Below are 25,674 nucleotides of genomic sequence, written 5' to 3'. Positions count from 1 at the left end.
GACTAGCAAAGTTTAAATATCTGATTCCTAAAGACTATAAAATGCAACTATCTAAATGTAGTGTTTTCAAAAGATCAATGTACAACTCTACTATTAACTGGCATCTGAATATGGACCTGGATGAATTTCCTAACCTCTATAAAGAAGGAATTATGTTATTTAACTAATTCACAGTTTGGGCTCTCTAGAATTCTAGGAATGTTTAATGTAGTAGCTAGAGTTTAGAAACAATGTTTAATATGTTAAAGAAACATATTGTATAATATGTTCATTTACGTATAAACCTTTCATGTTTCTCAAAGTGACAACTTGTTTTTGGTTATTATTATATCACTTTAGCGTAGTAATGTGGTTTATTGCATATTAATCTGAAGCTCTGGCAAGCTGATATTACTTTAATTAAATGCATAAATATGAATATATCTGTAACAATACAATTTGATTGCAAGTCCAAATATTTACATATGGAAAGGAGAAGAAAGAAAGAGTTGGGGAAAACTAGTAAGGGTCCATTGGGCCGGTTCTAATCTGTATTTCTAAATATTACTAGATCCTTTTTATATTCCCGCAATATAATGCCCTTCTTTTCAGAACTCATCTAGACAGTGACTCTTAAAAATATAATGGAGTTTGCATTTAATTTCCTACCTTTACCAATATAGAAATTAATTTCTATCATACATTAAAAAATTTTTGAGGAATTATCTCAAATTTAATTTTACTAAATTCTTTAAAATACAAGAACCTAAATATCTTGAAACCATTCATATCTTGATATTCAAAGTAAAGATCCTATTGTCTTTGATAATAACCAGGTATCTACCCTTATTAGATCATGATTTTTATATTATTAAAAGATTGTTTTTCATTTTGGTCTTATAAACACCAAAGATTTTTAACCTCAGTAGCTGTAGTTTATGTGTTAATCCCATCGGTACTTGCATAGACTTTATGTGAGTAGAAGTTAAAATGGCTTTTTATCTTCTCTTTGTTCAGTTTTACCTATTAGATTAATTGTAATATTCACACACACACACACACAAAAACAGCAAGTATTTTTCTTTATATATAAATGTTACTCTTCCAAGAAATCAATTATTATAAAGCTCCAGGGACACCAATTCTTAGTAGAATGACAGTTTATTTATGAGTAAATGAAAATTATTTAAAGGATTCTTTCTTCTTGCTATTTCTGAAATTTTATTATAACAATTGTACTAGTTACTTTTCTAAATATAAGGTCTTTTTTAGAAAGGAAATTATCTTTGAACATTTTTAATATTTGTATTAATTCATCTGGGCATATTATCTTTTTAAACTATTAGAAGCTTTGTTTTCTCATAAATATACACTCTTTTTGTGGTATAATTTAATTTCAGAGGTTATTATTAATGTATGCCTTTTGAATAACACCTTGGAGAATTCAGGGTCTGTTAGAAAGACACAAATGAAAATACAAAGGTCTTCAATTTTAATATTACCCCTTCATATAGGAGCTCCACACTCATTTCTATAGTAACCTTATCAACTATATGAACATTTTCTTTTGGAAAGTGGTAATGAATGGAAACAATAACTGAATATTGATCATTGGAAGTATTATAATGCAATAGAAGGATGAGTTCATTTTATAGCTTGTTCTTTTCACAGAGGTATTGAAAACATTAGCCATTAAATTACAAAATATTTTTTAGCAGCAAGTATATGTTAAAAGAATTCTCTTGGGATATTGTTATGATTAATAATATTTATTTTCAAACTGAAATTTGAATTTTTAACAGGTTTCATAAACCACAAGAATCAAAGTGTTATGATTACTCTTTGCAATGAAGATATTTAATCATGTATTTGATTAACATGAGTGAAAACTTCACAACACCTTAATAGTTACAAGAAGTTAAATTTTCAGCTGACAACATTTATACCCATATATTTTGACTCATTTAACTACAATATGTCTCAGTTAAAATCTAACTGTAAACTCCAATAATATATGTTCCATAAGAAAGGAAGGATGATTTTTACATCAAAACAAACTATATTTCTAAATTTTTTATGGACACCAAAACAGACAAGAAGTAATAATATCAATATCATTGAGTCATACTATGGTAAGGGCATTTCATTGATAAATATCACATTCAGATAAATGTTTAACTTTGCCAAGTCTGTCATCTTTGTGCCAATTCACTTTTGCTTATTTTCTTCTTGTTGAATTGCAAAATATGATTGCCATTACATTAAATACTTTCACTTTATCCTAAAAGGTAATTACAGATGTTCAGCCTGCCAAATTTATATTATAATAATTTAAAAATAAACATTGGTGGACTTAAAAATTACTTGAATTGAGAAGCCAAGTATGTATGGGAACACAGTTTTTGAATGTTGATTTAATGGAAACTTGCCTTATAAAGCGATTCTCAGAGATCTCATTGTAGATGTGATGCTTAGTTTTTGCTCATTTCAACAAAGGTGTATTAATATCTTGCTATATTCCAGACAGACTGATAAATGATGGGAATATAAAGAAAAAGACAATGCCCCATTTTTAGGTAAATCATAGCTTTAAAAAATACACACTGACAGAGTTCAAAGTACATAGTTCTCAGGGAAGATAGTGCATTGAAAAGGTTTCTGGGGTGGAATTAATAATGGAAGTAAACGTGAACTGTTGCATACTTACATAAAATTAATTTCTAGAAAAAAAGACTAAAACCTCTAGAGCTATTTTTACTATATATATGATTCGGAAAATTTGCCTAGTATTACAACTATTTATTCATTATATATAATTATCTTTATATTTAGAAGTATTATTTAGATGCATTAAGAAATGACCAAAAATATTGATTTCCTTTCAATAAATTTTAGTCTGAGTAGCCATAAATTCTTATGTGTCTGATACACACAAATGCATCTGTGTATATAGGTGCCAAGGTATATGTATATATGTATATATGCATGTTTTTATACTAAAATATTTATGTTTTATCAAAAAAAATTTAACTGGGCATTCTATATTTTTATTTGCTAAATATGGCAACCTTATTTCCAAACAAATGCGCACCCTGGAGCTTAGGGGTGAGTTCAACCTCATTAAATCCATATGTATTGAGAGGAAGAAATGATTCTTTAAAGTAAAAATTTTATTATCTATCAAAATTAAAAGAAAAACTCCTTAGCCCAACTACTAGCTTTCTAGGGACATATCTTTTCAAAAATATATTTATACAAATATATTTATTGTGGAATTTTTGTACATCAAAACAATTTCATTTTAAAAAGATTCTTAAAATAAATGATAATTTCTATAGTGGGACATTATAAACTGAAAACAATGAGATAAGTGTTATTATAAAATAATTTATTCCTTCATTGGACAAATATTTATTAACATGTATTATTGATCCAAGCGTATTTTAGCCAGATAAGGCAATGAAAAAAACAAATAAGGTTCCCAGACCTCAAAAGGTTACAGATCTTAAAGATATATTATTAACTGGAAAATCCTCGGTATAAAATAGTTTTTATAATACTTTTCTATTTGTGTAAAACACAGACACTCACACAAATATGCATCTTATGTGTGGATGTTTTAAAAGACTTCCCAAGGTTATCTCTGGGAAGGGAGATGAAAGTCTGGTAAAGAAAGATGACAAACATATTTTTAATATGCATGTTTTATTTCATGAGTATAATGCAAACAAATATTCAGATTTGTAGAGGAAACATGGTCTAATATTTTGGAGTTAGGCACTTTATAGAAATAACATTTAATCTTCACACTAAAAGATATAAATTATTTACTACTTATCTATATAAACAATTTGGGGATAGTTGAATTCAGTGTTAAAACCTAAAACTGATAAATGGAGGAGCTATACTTTAAAGCTACATGAGCAGCTATAGCCAGATGTCAATATGGTTTGAAATCCTAAGCCTTCTGAATGATGCAAAATACTTCAAAAACAGTCTGGCTTCTCAGGGGACAGCACCCACCTGACCAGGGCCCCGTGACCATGGGCTCAGGTGACAGCCATGGGCTCCATGTCCAACCAGTTTACAGGTGGCTGTGCCAAGGCGGCAGCGGAGTCGCTGGAAACTACGGCTAGGGAGACAGAGGAGCTGCAGCTGCTGTGCTGTGCTGGCATCTGTAGTGGTTCAAAGTGTGCATGGGGTTCAGCTTCCTGTCTGTGACTGCCCCAGCCGGGGTCACACTCAAATCCCCAGGGGACATCTTTGTGCATCAGAGTAAGCTGCACATGGAGGGCTTCTGAAGCCTGAAGGCAGGTTAGGCAGTGGAGTTCACCTTTAAGAAGACTGCCAAGTGCCTGAAATCAATCTGTGTCCCAGACCTGGTGGGGTCTTGTGTACTGGAAGTGAGAGGAGGTCAGAGGGGAAGAACATGCAGAAATGCAGATCAGAAGGAGACAGGTGCTACAACTGTGGAGGTCTGGACCATCATGCCAAGGAGTGCAAGCTGCCACCCAAGCCCGGAAGTGCCACTTCTGCCAGAGCATCAGCCATGTGGTGGCCTTATGTCCACTGAAAGCTCAGCAGCCCCCCAGCTCCCAGGGAAAGTCCTCCTACTTTGGGGAGGAAGAAGAAGAGATCCACAATCCCGCCCTGCTCCCAGAGGCCATCAGGAAGTTCCAAGGAACAGTATCAATCTGCAGAGTGGAGAAAGTGGAATAGGGTGGGTAGGGGGATGCTGGTAGGGCCGTGTTTCTCAGACTGGCATTCACAGCAACATCCCCTCTTCCATCTTGGTGTGGGGAAGGGATGAGGCAAAGGAACTCCAACCATGCTATATCCTTATGCAAGTGAGGACTTTAAGAAATTCCTCAGAAGAATGCACACAATACACCTAGAATCTCCAGTTTTTTCACAGTGGCCTGGAGAGAGAAGTTGTTTTCCTTTGAAGGATTTATAAAAATATTTCTCATACCAGAGTAAAAAATATTAAGTATGAGAGCAGATTGAAGGACCCAACCCAGGAGCCATTACATTCTGTGGGAGGGAATCTTAGGGCTAGGGCAGGGTTTTACCACATCTTGTTTCCTCATAACCCACTCAGGTCAGGGTTCTGGGAACTGTCCCAAGCAGTGGGTTGTGAAGACAGACAAAAGGGGTGATTGGGAGTCCTACCCCATTTTAGGGCCAATACAATTTTATTTATTTCTTCCTTGGATAACTGCACCTTGGGTCCCACTTTCTCTAGGATCCAACTGCACTTAATGTAAATATTCTGATTTTGTGTTTTTGTATATTTTAATCTAAAACCCTTATTCCTGCACTGTACTCTCAGGAACGTGAGAAACCTCAGGGATTAGTGGCAACAGCTCCAGGTCTGCCCAGCAGGAATCCTTTTTTGTTGTTTATCACCACAAAGAAAACTATTTGAACTATCTCATTTTTGCCAGTCTGAGTTGGCTTTCTGCCATAGTGTCCTCTTGAAACTCCCCACCTGGAAAGTGGTTCATGGGAGATAAGGTTTTTAACTGGGCCACCCCATGACTTGATCTCCTACAGAAAGATTGGAAATTACTCTAAATGGGAAGTTGGTGCAGAGAGGTTAGGAGAGGCTGGGACACGTTACAGGTCAAGAGAGGAAGCCAAGGTTAGGTGAAAGTTATCTATATAAGTAATAAGGGATTCCTGTCCTCAACTTTTTCATCCTAGGGCACAGTCCTTGCTGGGCACACCAGATCCATCCTTCACTGGATTAGAATAGGCTTGCAATGCGCAATGGGTGTATGTTTGTGTGTGTGTGTATGTGTGTGTCCTAATGTGGATGTATGAAGCAAAGACTAAAATCCTTAACCTTTCAAAAATCTGGACTTTTCCCTTTTGGCTTCCAGAAAGACCATAAGCGAAGGCTACTTTGTGGTGCCTGCAGCCAACATCCTACCCTGCTGCAGTAGTGATTGGTGTCGTGGGGTTAAAGGAGAAAGGGGGTTTCATTTACATGCCGTGGGATCACTGCAAATCTACCTCACTGTGTTGAAATGGGGCAAATGCAATAGAACACATCGGGTGATGTGTGTCTCACCCTGGGTTCTTGTCTCCCCAATGCTGCCCCCTCTAGTTAACTGTATTTGTGTTGGCTTTGTAGAACTTCACGAGTTGCTGTTTTGATGATTGCTAGGTGGCCTAGTTGGTGTAAATATAAGGTATTAGTCTTTCTCCATGTTCTTTTGGGGTTTTTATTGTTTACAAACTTCTTTTTAGTCTTGAAAGAAGAGTAGCCAAAGCATCTTTGACAGAAGATTCTCCACCAGACAAAAGGAACTGAAGGATATATTTAGCAGGGATACTGAACAATCCTTTCTTTCTGTGTTCCCCTTCCCGATTTTCTATTTTGGACTAGATCTTCTGTCCTGAAAACTAGTCCCATCGCCCCTTTCCAGTCCCCGTTCCCCAATCCCCCATACATTAGTTTTGGGGGTGCCTCCACAACTCTTCGATGATTTGTACAAAAACCCTGAAGAATCTAGGAACACACTATCCCTCATTCCCAATCTCTGAGTAAAGACCTTTCCTTGACGTGATTCAAGCCTAAAGATTAATACTGCTGTATTTGGACTTAACCAAATCTACTTAATCATCAACCTAGGATAGAGAAAAACGTTGGAGGTGGGGGGAGGGTTGGTTTCCATGTAGAAAGTAAGGATGAGAGATCAAGAAAGGAAAGATGAATGTATATCAAAGTCACTCAGGAATTTTATGCAGGTGCAACAAACTTATGTCAAAGTGGCCACAAGATTTTTACTAGGAGACATAAGAATGTAAATCTATATTTACTGCTAGAACAAAAGCTTATGTGGAATCTTAAATTTATGGGGAGGAAATCATGTACCTGTCTGTTCTTTCCCTAATTCTTTCCCCTCATTCCTGAGTTGCAGGAGACTGAACCCCCTTGGGCTTTGGTGACCCCATCACTGAGTTATGTTTATTGATGGTTGATTTTATACCGGGTACTTCCTTTCCCTTCTGCTATCATTTTGAAACACATGCTGACCCTGTCCCCTTCCCTTCTTTTCCCTGGGATAATACAATGAATAAATAAAGACTCATTGGTGGAAAAGAAAATAGCTTGAGGTTTGAACAAGTTTTCTTCATTATGAGCTACATATAATATAATATATGAGTATGTTGTAGGGGAAATATGGTATATTTCATCTAATTTTATCACAATCAATGGTTAAGCTTTACCATTGTTTTATGTATCACTTAGAAAGAAAAAACAATGCCAACTATGGCACGAAACTCTCTTATCACTAAGAATATTTATTTTAAACTTATTGAAATGGTTCTTATAAATAATATCACTATTGGAAAGAATTAACTATCCTAATAATTTAGCAATTATAAGAAACATGAAGTTTGATAATAAATTGAAAGATCCAGATATTGTGTACACTCAGTCACTAACAGTATTGTATTATAACAGTGATTTTCAATCAAAGAGAACACCTCAAATAGTAGAATATGAAAAAGCCTACTCCAGTTGATTTTGATATCCTCTTAGAGAAGCAATTGTACTTTTATCCCAACCCCCTAAGAATTACAGCTGTATGGGAAATAATGCTAAGTTGGCATTTGACGTGTGCTACTATATAGAAATTACCTGGTGTTCTTGCTACACAGTGTATATTGTATTATTTTTACATTCTTTTGACGTCAGCATAATTATAATCTAATGGTTAATTGCCATTAATTAGAATTAATTGTCATTGATTTGGCTTATTGTCATATTTTATTGTTCTTTATTACATGAATTAAATGAGCATGCATTAGATTCATTCATGATTCTAATCTTAAAAATATAAACTATTTTATGTATATTAAATATTTTGAATCTGAAATCCACTGTTATTGTATTGTCATTAATACAAAGTTTTGTAATCGATACTTTGAACAAGTGCAAGCAATCAGTGCTTGATTCTTTTCTCCCATAGCCTATTCATATTAATTTTGTGTGGCCAATTTGTTCCTGTTTCTTGAGTATCTTAAGGTTAGGGATGATTTTCTTCCTTCTATCTCTTTTTTCTTGATATGTGCTTTCCACTTCCTTGGCAATTTGGTATCATACCATTTTCATCTAGTGATGAAAGTGATTTTTAGTTATAATTCTCCTCTGCTTTGGAAGTAAATATGGGCAGATTTCTATAAAGTTCAGCATCATTTTTATACATTTTTACTTGTTTCTTTTTGTTTTAACATATAACTATTTTAATCTATTATATATTTATATGTTTCGAAATTCAAAATTTCTACCCGTTACTCAGCCACTCATTTCTCTCCTCCCCATAGCCACCCAATGTTAATATTTTTGTGTTCATTCTTGTGAAGACAAGGAAATGTGAGCATACATTCTTTGTCCAAATTATTTACACTAATGGTAGTGTACTATATACACACTTGCATATTTTAGCATATAAATTTTAAATTCTAATTCAAAATATTGCCTTCTTAAAAATATTTTATATCATTGATGAGGATTCAAAATGTACAAACTAATATCTTCATGAAACCTCATATTTTCATCATTTTATATTCTTGATATCACTTTATTTTGTTTCTACAATGAAGTAGTACACTTAGAAATCTTTCATAGAGGTTTTAAAAATAATTTTTAGCATACCCTTCAAGTTATATAATTCAAGATAATTCATTTTTAAAACTACACTCCAGTGTAATGCCTCTCAAAAACTACATGACTGTAACTCAAGTTTATGCTAGTAATATAAGGAAAATGACTGAGAATTTTAGTAAGAAATGTAAGACAGAGTAAGCTAAATGATAATCTTAGTAAATGGAAAATAAAAATTGACTCCTGCTATTTTTCTTTCATTTAAATAAAATAATTATATAAATATTTTAAGACTTATATTGGTATAGAAAGGCTATGTAATTGTGTGACTATAAGTACATATCATAAAATTGTGTTATAGAGTGGTGCCAAGTGTTGGTCCTCCACATGATCATTTAGAGCTGTTAGTTTTTGCTTATCTTTTGGAGTTGACTTCCAATAACTTTGAAGCAAAAATGCCCAAACTATTAGGAGTTTAAAGTATAATAGCATCTGAATTTAAATCTATACATGGTCAGTATTTTCAAGTGATAATTTAAGATTATAATTTAAATTTTTAAAAATCACATATTTTAAAATTTTCCCTTTCAACTATCTTTCTTTTTAGTAATTGCCCTCTATTAATTTTTTTGTACTAGTATAAAAGTGTATTTTTTCTTAAACATGCCATTGTCCCTGTAAAATAACCTTAATTAAATACATCTTAAATTAATCTTGAAGTACTGCCATTGTGGACTCCAGTGAGGTCTATAATTGGAACATTATCTTTGACTTTCAAACTCATACATAATTGTTTAAACAATTCTATATAAGGCCCACAGTTTTCCAATCAAAGTGAGAACAATACACTATCCTTAGAGGCTATTTTTTTATTATGTCATTTTAATATAAAACATTTATCTCAACTAGAGGTGGAAAATTACTTTCAGAATTTGCCTAACAGATGAGCTAACATAAATTAAGCAGTAAATCAGTTTTGCTTCCTTTAGATAATTAGTAATTTACATATAACCTTTGGCTATTCTTTTATCTTAGGGTATTGATATAAGTTGCATAAAATTGTTTTCTATATAGAAAGTGCTTTGAAATGCAAACTCTAATTAAAATGCACTATAATTTTAGGACAGTAGTGTTGCTAAATGATACTATTGAGAATATTATGAAAATTTGATAGTTTTTTTTCCTGAAGAAGATTGAACTTAGAATCTGTGTTGGCTGAAAACTTATGTGGCTAGATGGCTTTTATCCAGAATATTAATGTAGTATCTTGGATCATAACTTAGTACTTTCAGTATTTTATAAATTAGAGTTAATGCTTTTTTAGACCATTGTACTTTATCCCTTTTTTAAAAATACGTTTGGTAAAATGGACTGCTGTGTTTTAATTATTCTTTGCAGTATTAAGGTAATTTTTTCCTAGATGAAACCATATCTCATTTTGTTCTGGAAATTAATTGAAAGTTAAGGTCTACCTAATGAAAATTATTTTCCAGTTAATTTTGCTAGATTTGTTATTAAGAAAAATATATATTAATCAAAATTTCACATTAAATGGTCAGAGATGCAAAGCATGCCAACAATCTATTAAAAGATTAAAAATTGTTAGGATTCGTTTCCTTTTTGTTGTCTGTTACTAGTTTTAGGCTATTTTTAACCCCCAATTTTCATCATATACTAATTTAATTTCCATGTTAGTGTGTAATTTTAGGTCAATGCAGGAATGTATTTCTTCCTTATTTTGCTAAAATGTCCTCATTTTTTACCTCTCTTAATTAGCAAATTACCTGATCATTTGTGAACAACTAGAAGGTATTTTAATAATAGCTAGATTAATTAGGATGATAACCACCAAATAAATTCTCCAGAATATGCTGGCAAGGAGAATGATACATAATAATTAACCAACACAATGTCTGAGATTCCTTTTTGTTTAAACTTTATAAAACCTTTTTAGTCTGGTACCTGATGAGTGATCTGATGGCAGCTTGAGTACTATCATCATTTACTTTGTTTTTGCTCTACTTAATATGCCTCATTATTGTGCTTAGAATTAGTTGTGTTTTCTTTCTTAAGATAAATATTTGTCAGATTTCAAATGAAGGTGACTTTGATGCTGAAAGCTGGCAGGTAACGATAACAATGAAATAACTTTCTGTGAATGTGGGTACGTAGAATCATGTGTGGCAGAGGCTATTGTCGAACATAGTAAGTGACCACCACAGTTTATAGCCTTTTAAATTGTGGTGGTATGTATTACTTCAGCTAAAGAAAAAAGGGCATATTATGCTAACTTCTTTCTCAATATTGAAGTTCACAAGAAAAGGGACAAATTTGAATTGGCTTCACTTTTTTTTTTAATACTAAAATTTAATAATGGAAGTGAACTCAGTAGTCCATTAGAGAACTTAGTACTCAAGTAGAGTACAGGAAAGTTAAATAAAACAAAGGACATACAATTACAAAAGTCATGCTCTAGCTTTTTGTTTTATTAAAGATTTTTAAGTACTAGCAACATCACTTTGGTAGCAATATTTTTGGTCACTTTTGACCAGAAAGCACGTACATTCAGCTCTACAGAGGCTGGATTTTACTCCAAATTTCTATGCCAGAGGTTACAACCTAAATATAAATAAAGAGATTGTGCACTCAGTAAGCTCTTAATGCCTGGACAAAACTGATGTTTTGTCCTAGCAAGAATATGATGTGATTAATAAAAAAGAAAATGTAGATACTTTTGAACAAGAATATTTTTTTAAAATTTGATTTTAGATTATCAGTTGTGTTGTAATTGAATATAATTTTTAAATAAGAAATATATTCACATAGTTCTAATATTAGAACAAAATCTGTAAATTGCAATGTCTCACGTCTGTCTATAATCTTATCTATCCCCTCACTCCCTACTCCCATAGACAAAAAAAACCTTTTGTTTAGCATATATCCTTTTAGTTTTTCTTTATGTAAAATTATAAAATGCAAATATATTTTATTTCCCTGATTTCTTACACAAAACATATATTGCCTTGTTTCATCAAACTTGACATCTCATCAAATGTAATAACAACATTTTATTTACCACCTAAAAGAAGAAATTCTGCCAAAATATGACATGGCATTGATTATAAATGCATTGTAGTGTAAAAAATATTAAGCTATGAAAAGATTCACATCTTAGAATTGAAGAAATATGATAGGTACTTTCTGCTACACGTAACTTTTGTCATTTAACAATGTGTGGCAGTTTGAGATTATTTATGAATTCCAAAAAAAGAAAAAAGGATTATGTTTGTAAACTGGTCCGTTCCCTCTGGGTATGATCCCCCTTGATTGTATTAGATTCATCTGACATGCCTTTGATTAAATTACCTGTTAAGATTAGGGCTTTGATTTGACCATGTCAGTAGGGTATGACTCAGAGTTAAGTCCCTGCCCACTTGGTGGGCTGATATAAACAAGCACATGCTCAAAAAGACACACAGAAGAGGTGATAGCTCTGTTATGTTTGATCCTGGGGTTCCAGGGAGAGATGAACCATTCACCTGATAGTTTGTGGCTGAAGAGAACAGAGCAGCTGAGCAGCTGATAAGGCCTGGGAAGAAAGGAGCCCTACGTTAGACTGATATAGGAAGCCTTGAGAGAGGAGCCCATTGCCAGCCTACAGCTGAGATCTGAGGAAGCTGGGCCCATGGAGCCGTAAGGGGAAGAAGGCCCAAGAGACTAGGCAGAGATCACCTGCTGTCTTGCTTCAACATGTGGCAACAGACTTTGGTGAGAAAGCAACCTTGAGTTGTACTCTTTAGGGCCTTGTAACTATAAACTTCTACCCCAAATAAATACCCTTTATAAAAGCCAACAGATTTCTGGTATTATGCATCAGCACCCCTTTGGCTGACTAATTCACAGCGTAACCTGGGTGCCATTTTATTTGTCAACCTATCTTACTCCTTTTTTCACAGGTACATGGTATCCCATGGTATGATTGTACTTTGGTTTATTTAACCCCTAGCAGCAGACATTTGATTATTTTTTTCAATATTTTAAACTTTGCTCATAGGTCATTTTGTGTGTGTACACACAAAGCTATAGGATAAATTCCAAATGGCATTTGTTGCCTTTAATGGTAATCACTTTTGAAATTATTACAGCTATTACCAGGTTGGCCTCTGGAGGATATTATCACTTTCTTTACCCACCAACCTCATGAAGTGTATACTGTCAAACTTTTGGATTTTTACCAGTTGCTTAATGAGAAATGCTATTTCACAATGATTCTAATTGCAAACAAGAAAAACGGTCTTCAACATAGGAAAATATCCTTGACCTTACTCTTATTTAAGAAGTTCAATTTTTTTGTCTGCAATTTGTTCATGTTCTTCTCCCTTTTTTTCCTATTAAATTGATTGGTATTTTTATTCTTTATATCTATAAGCTCTTTATATTTGGTAGATTAGCCTTTGTTTGTAATATGAGTTGTAAATATTTTTCCCAGCTTGTCATTTGTTTCTTGACCTAGCTTTTTTTTCAAACATGCAGATGCTAATGTTTAATGTAGTCAAATTTTTCAACTTTTTCTTTTATGGCTTCTGGAATTTGAGTCATTACTAGGAAGATGCTGCCCTTTCCAAGATTCTAAAGGGATTCTCCCATATTTTCATCTATAAATGTTATGGTTTCATTTTTACTTTTTGTATAGACTGTTACTTTGGTGACCCCCAATGACCTATATATATCCAGGTTTTCATGCCTTTGTAAACTCCCTTTACACACAGACTCTAGACTGGGGCTTATGACTGCTTTGGCCAACTAAATCTGGCTGGAGTGACCCTTTGCCAGTTTGAAGCTTAGTCCTTAATTAAGTTGATGGTTCCTTTTCCCTCTTAGAAGCTTACTAACAAAATACTCCTTGGAACCCAGCCACCATGTTTTAAGACTGCCTCAGTGGAGAGGCCCACATTAGGGTGAACTAAAATTGCCAGATGTTTTCCTCAACTGAGCTTCCAAATGAGCCTCCAGCTGATAAGGGTGTGGTGTCCAAGGGTGCTGGATCTTCAAATGGAGGTGGGCTCTTACTTGAGCTTCCAGTTAATTGCAGCCACCCCAGCACTCCAATTAACACCAAGTATGACAAAACTTCTCAGCTAACACACAGCATTTTGGGAGATAATACATGATTGCTTTAAGCCACTAAATTATTTCAAACCACCCCAAAAATTTAATGACTTAAAACAACCAAAAATCGTTTGGTGGTTCACAATTTGGGCAGGGCTTATTAGGGATAGCTTATCTCTGCCCCAGATGGCCTCAATTGGAGCAGCTCCACTAGGGCTGGATAATCTCCTTCAAAATGGCTCATTTACATAGCCGGCCATTGGCTAAGAGCTTATTTGGGACTCTGGGCCAAGAGCCTCAATTTTCCTCCATGTGGGCCTAACCGTTTTGTCTGCTAGTTTTTGTAATACCATGGCAGCTGAGATTTATGAGGGAGGAAAGAGTGGCTAAAGGCCTTTTAAGAGTTCGATCAGTAATTTGCACAGTATCACTTTGTGATGATTAGACTAATGGTGTCAACTTGGCCAAGTAATAGTGCCCAGTTGTTTGGTCAAGCAAGCACTGGGCTAATTTTACTATGAGGACATTTCATGGACGTAAATCATCAGTGAGTTGATTACATCTACAATCAACTGAAGATACTACCTACAGCAATGAGAGATGTATCGTCCAGTCAGTCAAATGCCTTAAAAGGAGAATTGATTTCAGCATCCAGAGTGGGAATTCCCATCTCTGCTTCAGACAGCCAACTTCTCCTGGGTACTTATCAAGGAACTTCATGGGAGTTCCTGGCTTGCAGCCTGCCCTACCAAATTTGAACTCATGTACCACCATGGTCATGTGAGACAATTTTATAAAATCTTGTAATATTTACTTATATCTCCTTTGATTCAGTTTCACTAGAGAACCCTAACTAATACAGCTTGGTACCAGGAATGGACCACCATGTAACCATGAGACTTGAATTGCCTGTCATGAGCTGGTTATTGCCTGACCCATCAAATCATAAAGTTGGGTGTGTACAACTGTAGTCCATCATCAAATAGAAGTGATGTATATGAGATAGGGCATGAGCAAGTCCTGAAGGCACATTTAAGTTACATGAGGAAGTGACCCAAATGCCCCTGACCACCACCCCTGCCATATTACCTTCTCTTTCTTAGCCTACAGCTATGGCTTTTTGGGGAGTTCCTTACATTCAGTTGACTGAAAAAGAGAAAACTCGTTCCTGGTTTATAGATGGTTCTGCACTGTATGCAGGTACCGCCCAAAAGTGGACTGTTGCAACACAGCAGCTCCTTTCTGGGACATCGCTGAAGGACATTGGGATGGGGAAGTCCTCTCAATGGTCAGAACTTCGAGCAGTGCACCTGGTTTTTCATTTGGAAGAAGAAATGGCCAAAGGTGTGTCTGTATACTGATTCATGGGCTGTTACCGATGGTTTGGCTGGATGGTCAGGGACTTGGAAGGAACATGATTGGAAAATTGGTGACAAAAAGGTCTGGGGAAGGGGTATGTGGATAGACCTTTCTGAATGGGGAAAAAAAAAGACGGTATTTGTGTCCCATGTAAATGCTCACCAGAGAGTGACTTCAGCAGGGGAAGATTTTAATAATCAAGTAGATAAGATGACCCATTCTGTGGATATCTCTTTTCCCAGCCACTCCTGTCATTGCCCAATGGGCTTATGAACAAAGTGGCTGTGGGTTAGGGGTGGAGGTTATGCATGGACTCAGCAACATGGACTTCTTCTCACAAAGGCCGACCTGACTACACCCACTGCTGATTTTCTAACATGCCAGCAGCAGAGATCTGCTTTCAGCCCCAATATATCTCCATTCCCTGAATGATCACCCTGCTACCTGATGTAAGGTTGATTACATTGGACCACTTCCATCATGGAAGGGGCAATGCTTTGTTCTAATTGGAATAGACACATACTCCAGATATGGGATTACCTTCCCTGCACACAGTGCTTCTGCCAAAACTACCATCTGTGGACTTGCTGAATGTCTTATCCACTGTCATGATATTCCACACAGCATTGCTTCTGATCAAGGAACCCACTTCACAGCAAATGATGTGTGGAAATGGGCACATGCTTATGGAATTCACAGGTCATACCATGTTCCCTGTCATCCTGAATCAACTGAATTCAATAGAATGGTGAAATGGCCATTTGAAGACTCATTCATGGTGCCTAAGTGGCAATACTTTTGCAGGGCTAAGACAGTGTTCTCATGGGAGTTGTGTATGCTCTAAGTGTGCATCAACTCTATGATACTGTTTCTCCCAATAGATAGGATTCACAAATCCAGAAATCAAGGGATGGAAATGGGAGTGGCACCACTCACTATTAATTCTAGTGATCCACTAAGAAAATTTTTGCTTTCTGTCCCTGAAAGCTTATTTTCTGCTGGTCTACAGGTCTTAGTTCCAAAAGGAGGAGTGCTTCCGCCAGGAAACAACAATTCCATTGAACTGGAGGTTAAGACTGCCACCTGGCCACTTTGAGCAACTCATGTCTCTGAATCAAGCAAAGAAGGGAATTACTGTACTGGCTGGGGTGATTGATCCTGACTATCAAGGGTAATAGGACTGCAACAACACAATGGAGGTAAAGAGTTTGCCTGGAATACAGGAGACCCCCTAGATGATCTCTTATTACTACCATCCCTGTGATCAAAATCACTGGAAAACTGCACAGCCCAATCTAGGTAGGACTAACAATGGCCCTGAAACTTCAGGAATGAAGGTTTGGGTCACCCCACCAGGCAAAGAACCACAACCAGCTAAGGTGCTTGCTGAGAGTAAAGGCAACCTGGAATGGATAGTGGAAGAAGTTAGTGATAAATATGAACTATAGCCATGTGGCTAGTTATAGAAATGAGAACTGTAATGGCCATGAATATTTCTTCCTTGTTTTGTTATGAGTATGTTTGTATATGAACATAAAACAAATATCAAATATCTTATTCCCTTATATGGCATAAATTATATTAGTTTCATGTCATAATATTTAAGTTATAGAATGTCAAGTTGGAGTGACTATTACCCAAGGATCTGCACCTTATTCTGGAGGGATTTACTGTATTTCTGGCTATACACAGGACAGTTGACTATTGTTATGTGACAAAAGTATCCCTGTTATTTATTTATTTTTTTAGAGATTAGGTATGGTTTAAGGTGATGTGTCTGGCTCAAAGTTGAAAAAAGGTAGACTGTGATGGTTAGGCTAATGTGTGAACTTGACCAAGTAATGGTGCCCAGTTGTTTGGCCAAGGAAGCACTGGGATAATTTTACTGCAAGGATATTTGGTAGACTTAAATCATCAGTGAGTTGATTGCATATATGGCTGGTTACACCTGAAGTCAACTGAAGAGATTGCCTTCAGCAATGAGAGATGTATCATCCAGTCAGTTGGAGGCCTTAAAAGGAAAAGAGATTTCAGTATTCAGAGAGAGAATTCCCATCTCTAATTCAGACAGTCAGCTTCTCTGGGGGCACTCATCAATGACCTTCACTGGACTTCTAGGCTTGTAGCCTGCCCTGTGGAATTTGGACTCATGTGCCCTCATGGTCTCATGAGACAATTGCATGAGAAATCTCATAATATTTACATATATTTCCTATCAGTTCTGTTTCCCTATAGAACCCTGACTAATATGCACTTCCATTATATTATTTGGGCAAAAGCAGTCATAGGATCAGGTCAGATTCAGAGTGATGGAGAATCACATCCCACACATATTGACAGAAGAACTGATGGAGAATTCATGACTATTTTTAATCCACTACACTTTTAATTACTTCGTCTATTATTTTTCCAGAAAGCTCTCAGGTTATGCTAATACCATGTATGAATGAATTAATCTTTACTGTCAATATTTTGAGATGCTATCAATACCACATCGTAAATTCCCATACATTTCTGGGTTTTCTGTTCTCTTCCATTGTTAGTATGTCTATCCATGCATCTCTACCACATTGTTATAAAAATTGAGGTCTTGTGATATATTTTCTTTCTGGTAGGATAGGTACTTCTTATACTTTTGCTTTTATAATTGTAGTGTGTATTCTTACATGATTATTTTTCTAAATAGATTTTATAATCAATTTATCACATTCTAGGGAAAATAACTATTGGTCTTATTGATAATTAAATAAGTTCATAAATATATTTAGGTGGAATTGTTACTCTTATGGTTTTGAGCCTTCCTATTCATTCTTAACATCTGTTCAAGTTTACTATTCTGTCCTTAAGGATTATTTTAAAGCTTTCCCCAGATAGGTTTTGGACATTCTTTGTTAAGATATACATACATACTGTTAAGTATATACATATAAATTACATTTATTCATTTTCATTTTTGTATGGTAATCTTATATCTTACTGTTTGTAATAGTTTTCCAGTTCATGCTCACAGGTTTTCCAGGAGTACAATCCTATCAACTGAAAATAGGTTTACCTCTTCCTTTCTGTTATTTATACCTCATAATTCTTCCTTTTGTCTAACTTGATTGGCTAATATCTATATACAATATTAAATAGTTTTGGTTATGATGAGCATCCTTGTCTTTTTCCTTACTTTGGTGGACATGTCTCTATAGATGTCCCTATCACATAAAATGCTTTTGAGCTAACTGATTAACCTATCTATTATCCATTAAAATATATTGATATTTTATTGAGTGTTTTTATTTAAAAATTGAGTTGAATTGGTTTTTAAGTATCTATGTAAACATATGAAATTTCTTCTTAAGTAATATGTTATAATATTTCCTAATCTCAAGGATCCTGTGATTAAGTTTTACAATTATATTTATTCTTTTGATATATTGTTGGATTCTATTTGCTTGTTTGTTTTTTTAGAGTTTTGCAATAAAGCCTCTGGAAAATAATATTAGAATATCTTCATGACATTGGATAATAAAAAAATATCCTAAATAATCCTCAGAAATCACTAAGCATAAATGAAGGTATTAAGAAATTGAACCTTATTAAAGTTAGGCCTTCTGTTCTTCAGAGACAGGTAAAAAAGCAAACCACAGAGTGGGAGAAGAGATTTGCAATACATATATTTGATATACAGAATATATAATGAACTCCTGCAAACCTGTGAGACTTAGACAGAAAATCCAATTTAAAAAGAGCATAAGGGAAACGGACTTGGCCCAGTGGTTAGGGCGTTCGTCTACCACATGGGAGGTCCGCGGTTCAAACCCCGGGCCTCCTTGACCCGTGTGGAGCTGGCCCATGCGCAGTGCTGATGCACGCAAGGAGTGCCCTGCCATGCAGGGGTGTCCTCCGCGTAGGGGAGCCCCACGCACAAGGAGTGCACCCCGTAAGGAGAGCCGCCCAGCGCGAAAGAAAGTGCAGCCTGCCCAGGAATGGCGCCGCTGATGACAACAGAAGTGGACAAAGAAACAAGACGCAGCAAACAGACACAGAGAACAGACAACTGGGGGGCGGGGGGAATTAAATAAATAAATAAAAATCTTTAAAAAAAATAAAAAGAGCATAAGACTTGAACAGGCACTTCACAAACAAGACATTCTAATGGCCCATAAATATATGAAAAGTTGAACAACTTCAGTTGTCACTGGAAAAATGAAAATGGCAATGAGATACGACTGTGGCTTTTTTAAACTGGCAAAATCAAGTTGTGGTTGAGTGTGAGTGTGTTGTATTGTGTAAATTAGTATAACCTCACTGGAAAACTGTTTGATAGTATCTGTTACAATTGAACATACAAATACCCTATGACCCAGCAAATCCACTCCTAGGGCAAATATTTCCCCTAAAAACCTAAAAGAATATTCATAGCAGAATTATATATGATAATAAAAAACTGGAAACCAATCAAGTGCCCATTCATCCACTTGTAGTAGAATATTTAAATAAATTGTGATATACTCATAGAATGGGGTATTATATAACAATATTAATAAATGAGCTATGATTACCAGCAATAACATGAATAAATTTCACAAACATAATATTGAGTTAAAAGTCCAGACCGGAAAGAATGACTGTAAAGTTCCATTTTTATATAAAGTTCAAAATCAGGTAAAACTGCTCTTTGTAGTTGGTTAATGACTAAAAGAGATCATAAGGCAGGGTTTAGTTTATCTGGCTGATGGTTACATGGTTCATTTTGTAAAACCCAGAGTCCCTTAGAATTTGAGCACATTTCTATATGTAAAAGTGTTTTCTTAAACAAAAAGGAAATTTATTTTCTAAAATAACTGGGAAGTGTAGGTCTCGGCTTCTGACAAGATTTTATCCAGCAACAAAATCACTGTCATCAAGGACAGGTTTCAAATATTTATGCTATGCTTTCTGCCCAGTTACCTCCATGTACTCTGGAGGCAGATATCTAGAGTGCCCCTCCTTGTAAAAAAGGGGTTGCAGCAGTTACAGACCTCATATCTTCAACCACACTGTATAGGCAGGAAGAAAAAGTCACTTCCGGTAGATGTCATCTAAAAGAAAGTTCCTGAAAAAGTCTACTAAATTGTTCTGATACTGCTAAAATTAAGATATATGCTTATTCCTAAACCAATCACAGAGGCTATGTAGATTAATACGCTAATTAGTCCAAGCCAATCAAAGAACACCCTAAAAGTGGGGTTGGGGTCAATCCTACCCAAACCAGTCGTTTAGAATGGGATGACTCTTTTCTTAAATTAATTTTATGGTAATATTCCAAAAAGGAGGCACACTAGAACAATATTCTCTACAACTATATTAATTTATTCATAGAGGTCAAATATAATAATGATTATTATTATAATAGTGCTTGCTGTGCCCATGCATGGCTGAATTCTAACTACTATGTATCGATTAATCGAAAACTAAATAAGCCTTTTTGTCCTGGTAAAAGGGTAAAAATATTATATTCAAGAAATCTCTCTTGTGAAATGCATATAATCCTTCCCCTTCTGTGCAATGTGGGTGTGGTTGATTTTCTCATAGTTTTTTTTAAAATGGAAAATATTCATAAAATATATATCAAAAGTTCATGATTGAACCTGGGTAAAAACAATTACAATCTGCTCAAAATTTAAGTAAAGAAAACAATGGAATTGCATTTTTAAATAGCATGAATTATATATGACTAAAGATAGATCTGAAATAATTTGCACGTTGAACAAGAGGACAATAACTCATGGCAGATTATGTTCTTTAGTTATAAGCCAACTTGAACTTATGAATTTTTTATATGATTACATTATTGATATATAGAGAGAAAAACATTTATTTATTAAAATAGTTTGCTTTATAAGAAATTTTTTCCTCATATTTCATTTTCCTATAAATATATTTTTTAGTGATAAAGATTTTATAATGATAATTATTTCTTGAATTGCATGGCATCGCTCATCTAAAAAACTCATTACATGTTATGGAATCCATGTAAACTAAAGAAACCAAAGTGTTAAGTAATTATACATATAGGAAGTTAAGCACAAATTAACAACAACATCAATGCAATAATAATGGCTAACATATTGAGCATACTAACTCATTTAGCTTTTTTTTTAACTAAGTAAGATTTTTAAAAATTATTTTCCACAGATCACATCATTTAATAATAAAAAATAAATAAAAATTGAACAAAAGGAAAAGGTAGAAATAAAGTGGAACGGGTGAGCTCGAGGCAGGGGCTGTAGGACAGAAGAGACTGGGAACTGCAGGGGCCCAGGGACTCAGGAGGAGATGCTGATTCAGCTCATAGGTGACCCAGTCCTGGCTCTGGCTGTCCTCAAGAGGCTGTAAGGACCCAAGGCGGGTGATGAGCAGGATGGAGGAAAGCTTCAAGATGTTTGGGGCACCTCACTGTTACCCACCTCTGGGCTGTCCCTAGCCTAGCTCTTCCCTCCCTTCTCACAAACATAACAATGGGAAATGAGAGGGAGGAGAGGGCTAAGGCTAAGTTCCAAGAGAGGTTACGAGGGTGGGGGGTGGCAGATGGCCACTGCTCCATTTGCTATGTGGGGACAGGTGGCAGCCATATTCAGCTCTGAGCTAATGGTATGAAAGGCCCTTGGTTCCAGGGTGATGGAGATTATACCTGTCCCTCCATAGCCTCTATGCTCTCAGAGCCGGGTGACTGATGCCTCCAGCTCTCTAGTGTTCTCTTGCTACAACTCTTTGAAATGAAAAGACCAAGGTATAGAGGGGTTACATAACTTCTTCAAGTCCCCAGATATTGGGTAGTTGAGCTCTCATTCCAATGCAGGGAAGCAGTCTAACACCTGAGCTTAACTGCTTTGTAATGTTCCTCCTATCAATATCACACTTTTAATAATTCCAGTTTTTTATATTGCTTACTATAAAACCCTTCATCTCTCCCCTCTCCTCTGGGCCTCATTGCTGGTTCTGCTTTGGAGTGTTCCTTCTGTGGTTTTCCTCTCTCCCAGGTTTATCAACTTATGGATAATTCTCTGTTTCTGCGGCCTTTTTCTCCATACCTGTGGCTGTTATTCCTCCATTTATAAAGGGCTCCAGAAAGAGAATTAAGACCCACCCTGGGCTATGCCCTGCTGAAACAATCTAATCGAATGGCCCTTAACTGATCTGATCTAATCAAAGGTGAACAATAGGTTCAATTTACTAGCATAATTTTCTGGGATCCACATAAAAGACAAACCAACACACCAGTCCACCCACCAACACTAGCATTGGTGTGGAGCATTTGTATAATTGATGATAGCATATTTTTAATAGTTGTACTATTGATTAAAATTCATGGTTTAACTTATTGTTCACTGTTACATGGATTCCTTTTTAAAATTTTTATTCTGTTACCATACATACATCTAACATTCCCTCTTTTATTCACATTCAGATATAAATTTCAGTGCCCTTGATTGTGTCAATTGATTTTTGACCAAGGAACCAAGACAATTCAATGGATAAAATATCTTTTCAAAAAATCTCATTGCAACAGCTGAATATCCAGACATAAAAGGCTTAATTTGGACCCCTACCTCACACCATACAAAAAATTTAAATGAAAATGTTTTGTAGACATAAATATAAGACATAAATATAAAAACTATGAAACTCGTCAAGTAAAACATAGGAATGAATTTTCATGGACTTAGGTTAGATAACACCTAAGCACAAGTGATAAAATAATAAAGTGATAAATTGGACTTGATCAAAATCTAAAACTTTTGCACTTCAAAAGACTTCATCCAGAAAATTAAAGACAATCCACAGAATGAGAGAAAATGTTTGCAAAGTTCTGAGAAGACTCTATTATTCAGAATTTATAAAGAACTGCTAAAATTTTACAATTAAAAGACCAAATTAAAAATGGTCAAAGGATTTGAGTAGCCATGACTCCAAAAAAAGATATATGAATGGCCAATAAACATGAAAAGATACTGACAATCAGTTTCACTAGAGAAATGCAAATCAAAACCATAACAAGATAACACTACATATCTACTACAATAGCTATAATAATAATCAAAAAGACAATAGCAAGTGTTGGTGAGGATGTGAAGAAATTGCAACTCTTTCACATTGCTAGTCGGGATGTAATATGTCGCAGCTGCTGTTGAAAACAGTTTAGCGGTTCCTCAGAATGTTAAATATAGAGTTATCAAATGATCCAGCAATTCTACTTGTAGGTATCTGCCCAAGGGAAATGAAAACCTATGTCTACACAAAGGCATGTATGTGAAAGTCCATAGCAGCATTATTCATAATATCCAAATATGGAAACAGTCCAAATGTGCCTTGACTCTTGAAGAAATAAAAAATATGTACTATTTCCATACAATTCTGTTAATCGATCAATGAAATATTGATACAACATGGGAGAACCTCGAAATTATGCTAAGTGAATGAAGCCATACATAAAAAGTGCACATACTGCATGATTCCATTTACATGAAATGTGCAGAAAATGCAAGTATAGACAGACTGAAAGTAGATTAGTGGTTGTGTAGGTTTGGAGGTGGGAATGGAGAGTCACTGCAAATGAGCAAACAGATTGAATTTTGGGTTGATGGAAATGTTCTAAATTTAAATTGTATGGTGATGGTTTTACAAATCTAAATACACTAGTCATTGAATTTTATTGTATGTAAATTATATTTCAATAAAGTAGTTTAATAAAAAAGAAAATTTTTTAAAAAGCAATAGCCCTCGCTATTGTGTGGAGAATGGATTATAGGGGAACATAGCAGAAGTAGACAGACCAATTTGGAGGCTAGGATAGTAGTCAAAGTAAGTCAAAATAATCCACATTCAGTGGCAATGCTCCAAAATGTGTTCATCAATTGTAACAAATGTACCACACTAATGAGGGATGCTGTTAATGTGGGAGGGGTAGGGAGCAGGGCATATGGGAATCCTCTATATACTCATGTAACATTTATGTAATCTAAATACCTTTTAAAAAATTAAAAAGTATGTGTATTTTTAAAAAGCAGGGAAAAAAGATATTAGAGGTTTGGACTAGATGACAGAAGATAGAGGCAGAATTAGAATTTGTTTTAGAGGTAGAGTATAAAGTACTTGCTGGTAGATTGAATGTAATAAATGAGGAAGAGAGAAAGACTACATATTATGATGAGACCCAGGGTTTTCTTCACCCACTGGGTAGATGGCAGTATTACAACCTGAAATGATCAGAACTGGGAGAGAAAAAGTTGGGGCTGAGTGGGGGAATTAGGCAACAATCAAGGGCACTATTTGGTCTTTTTATGCATGGGATACCTATGGATCTTTAAGGAGAGGTCACATGGGCAGTTGAGCATAAAGTCAGTTAGATGTTCAGGTCTGAATTTCTAGTAAGAGGCAAAAGCTGAATGTATAAATTTGCAAATTATTGCATAGAAATTATATTTAAGGCCTAGGATTAGATGAAGGTTAAGTACTGTTTGCCCGGAATTGTTTTTGGAGCATAAGTCACAAAGTTGTTTCGGAACCCATAGTCCAGTGACAAAGAGAAGTGGATATGCAAAACTGTTTTACATTCCACCATTAGGGGACGGGCAGGTGGTTACAGTAGGTACCATTTGAGCTATAAAGGGAAACGAGGCCTTTATTTCAGGAACAAATTGGTAGGATGTTATTAAATGTCAATATGGATAGAGGAAATACTATTGGAAAATACTGGCAGAATGAATGTGATGAAGAAAGAATTGAATGATGAAGCTGAAAATATACTTTGGGGTCTGATTGTAGGAAGACTTATCGCAGGCAGAAAAGAAATAGGAAACCAAAAATTGGAAAATCATGGAAAGCACATATTCTTCTGGAAGTGGTTATTCTCAACTATTCCTTATAAAACCATGATTCCATTTCTCCTACTTTTGATAAGTAAAATAACTATAGTGAAATCTCCATATATGCATGAAATATGAGCAGACCATGCTTTTTCCTGTTTTGAGGGAAAATGCTAATAGTTGCCAATATTATTCCATTGAAACAATTTCTTTCAAATTTTCTTTGCTTGTTTTTATAAACTTATATCAAAGAATAGTAATCACTATATCATTAACTATCAATAGAATTTAACAAAAAATCTCCCATCACCATCTTTTATATTTTTGCTGCAATGTGTGCTGAATATTTAGTTGAAATTCCTTGCTGAATGCTTTATACCATTTTCTTCCATCTCAGTCACATTTAAATCCTATATTACTTGGGCACCAGATGCTCCATAGTTGATTTCTACATGCGGATTTCCAGTAACATTAGAAATTCCCTGGTCGTTACCAGCTTAAAAATTAAAGTTTGCCCAACTCTGTTCTTGGCAGCCAATTTTCGTACACATAGCATGGAGCTAGGACAAAACTTTCCATCTCTCTCCACTCCTGATTATTCAGCTTGGACATAGCTTATCCTCTTTGTAAATGCTCAGAAGCATTTTTTAATTAAATAAACTTGTTAAATAAACCAATTTAAATCATTTTGAATTGACTATAACTTGAGGAAACTTGTTGAAAATATTTCTGAGCAATATATAGTATTGTATGTCTACCTCAATGTTAATG

The 25,674-nt window shown here is 35.1% G+C and overlaps 1 protein-coding gene and 1 pseudogene across 6 annotated transcripts in view; both read left to right on the top strand.

Annotated features, from left to right (window-relative positions):
* Window positions 1–25,674, top strand: part of ATRNL1 (attractin like 1) — an 899,374-nt gene that overhangs the window by 491,675 nt on the left and 382,025 nt on the right. For 2 of the 6 annotated variants that reach the window (XM_058298326.2, XM_058298324.2), the window contains exon 26: window positions 16,077–18,217. The exons of 3 other annotated variants lie outside the window; for them this stretch is intronic. In XM_058298326.2, coding sequence (XP_058154309.1) covers window positions 16,077–16,163 — 87 coding nt within the window. In that variant the 3' untranslated portion in view covers window positions 16,164–18,217. Of the gene's footprint in view, window positions 1–16,076; window positions 18,553–25,674 lie in introns of those variants that run through there. One more of the 6 variants, XM_058298322.2, reaches the window with a different exon arrangement.
* LOC139439140 (protein lin-28 homolog A pseudogene) lies at window positions 4,042–4,698 on the top strand (annotated as a pseudogene).

The sequence above is a fragment of the Dasypus novemcinctus genome, chromosome 6, assembly GCF_030445035.2.
Source record: "Dasypus novemcinctus isolate mDasNov1 chromosome 6, mDasNov1.1.hap2, whole genome shotgun sequence".
Taxonomy (NCBI): Eukaryota; Metazoa; Chordata; class Mammalia; order Cingulata; family Dasypodidae; genus Dasypus; species Dasypus novemcinctus.
This window is presented reverse-complemented; position numbering and strand designations above follow the sequence as displayed.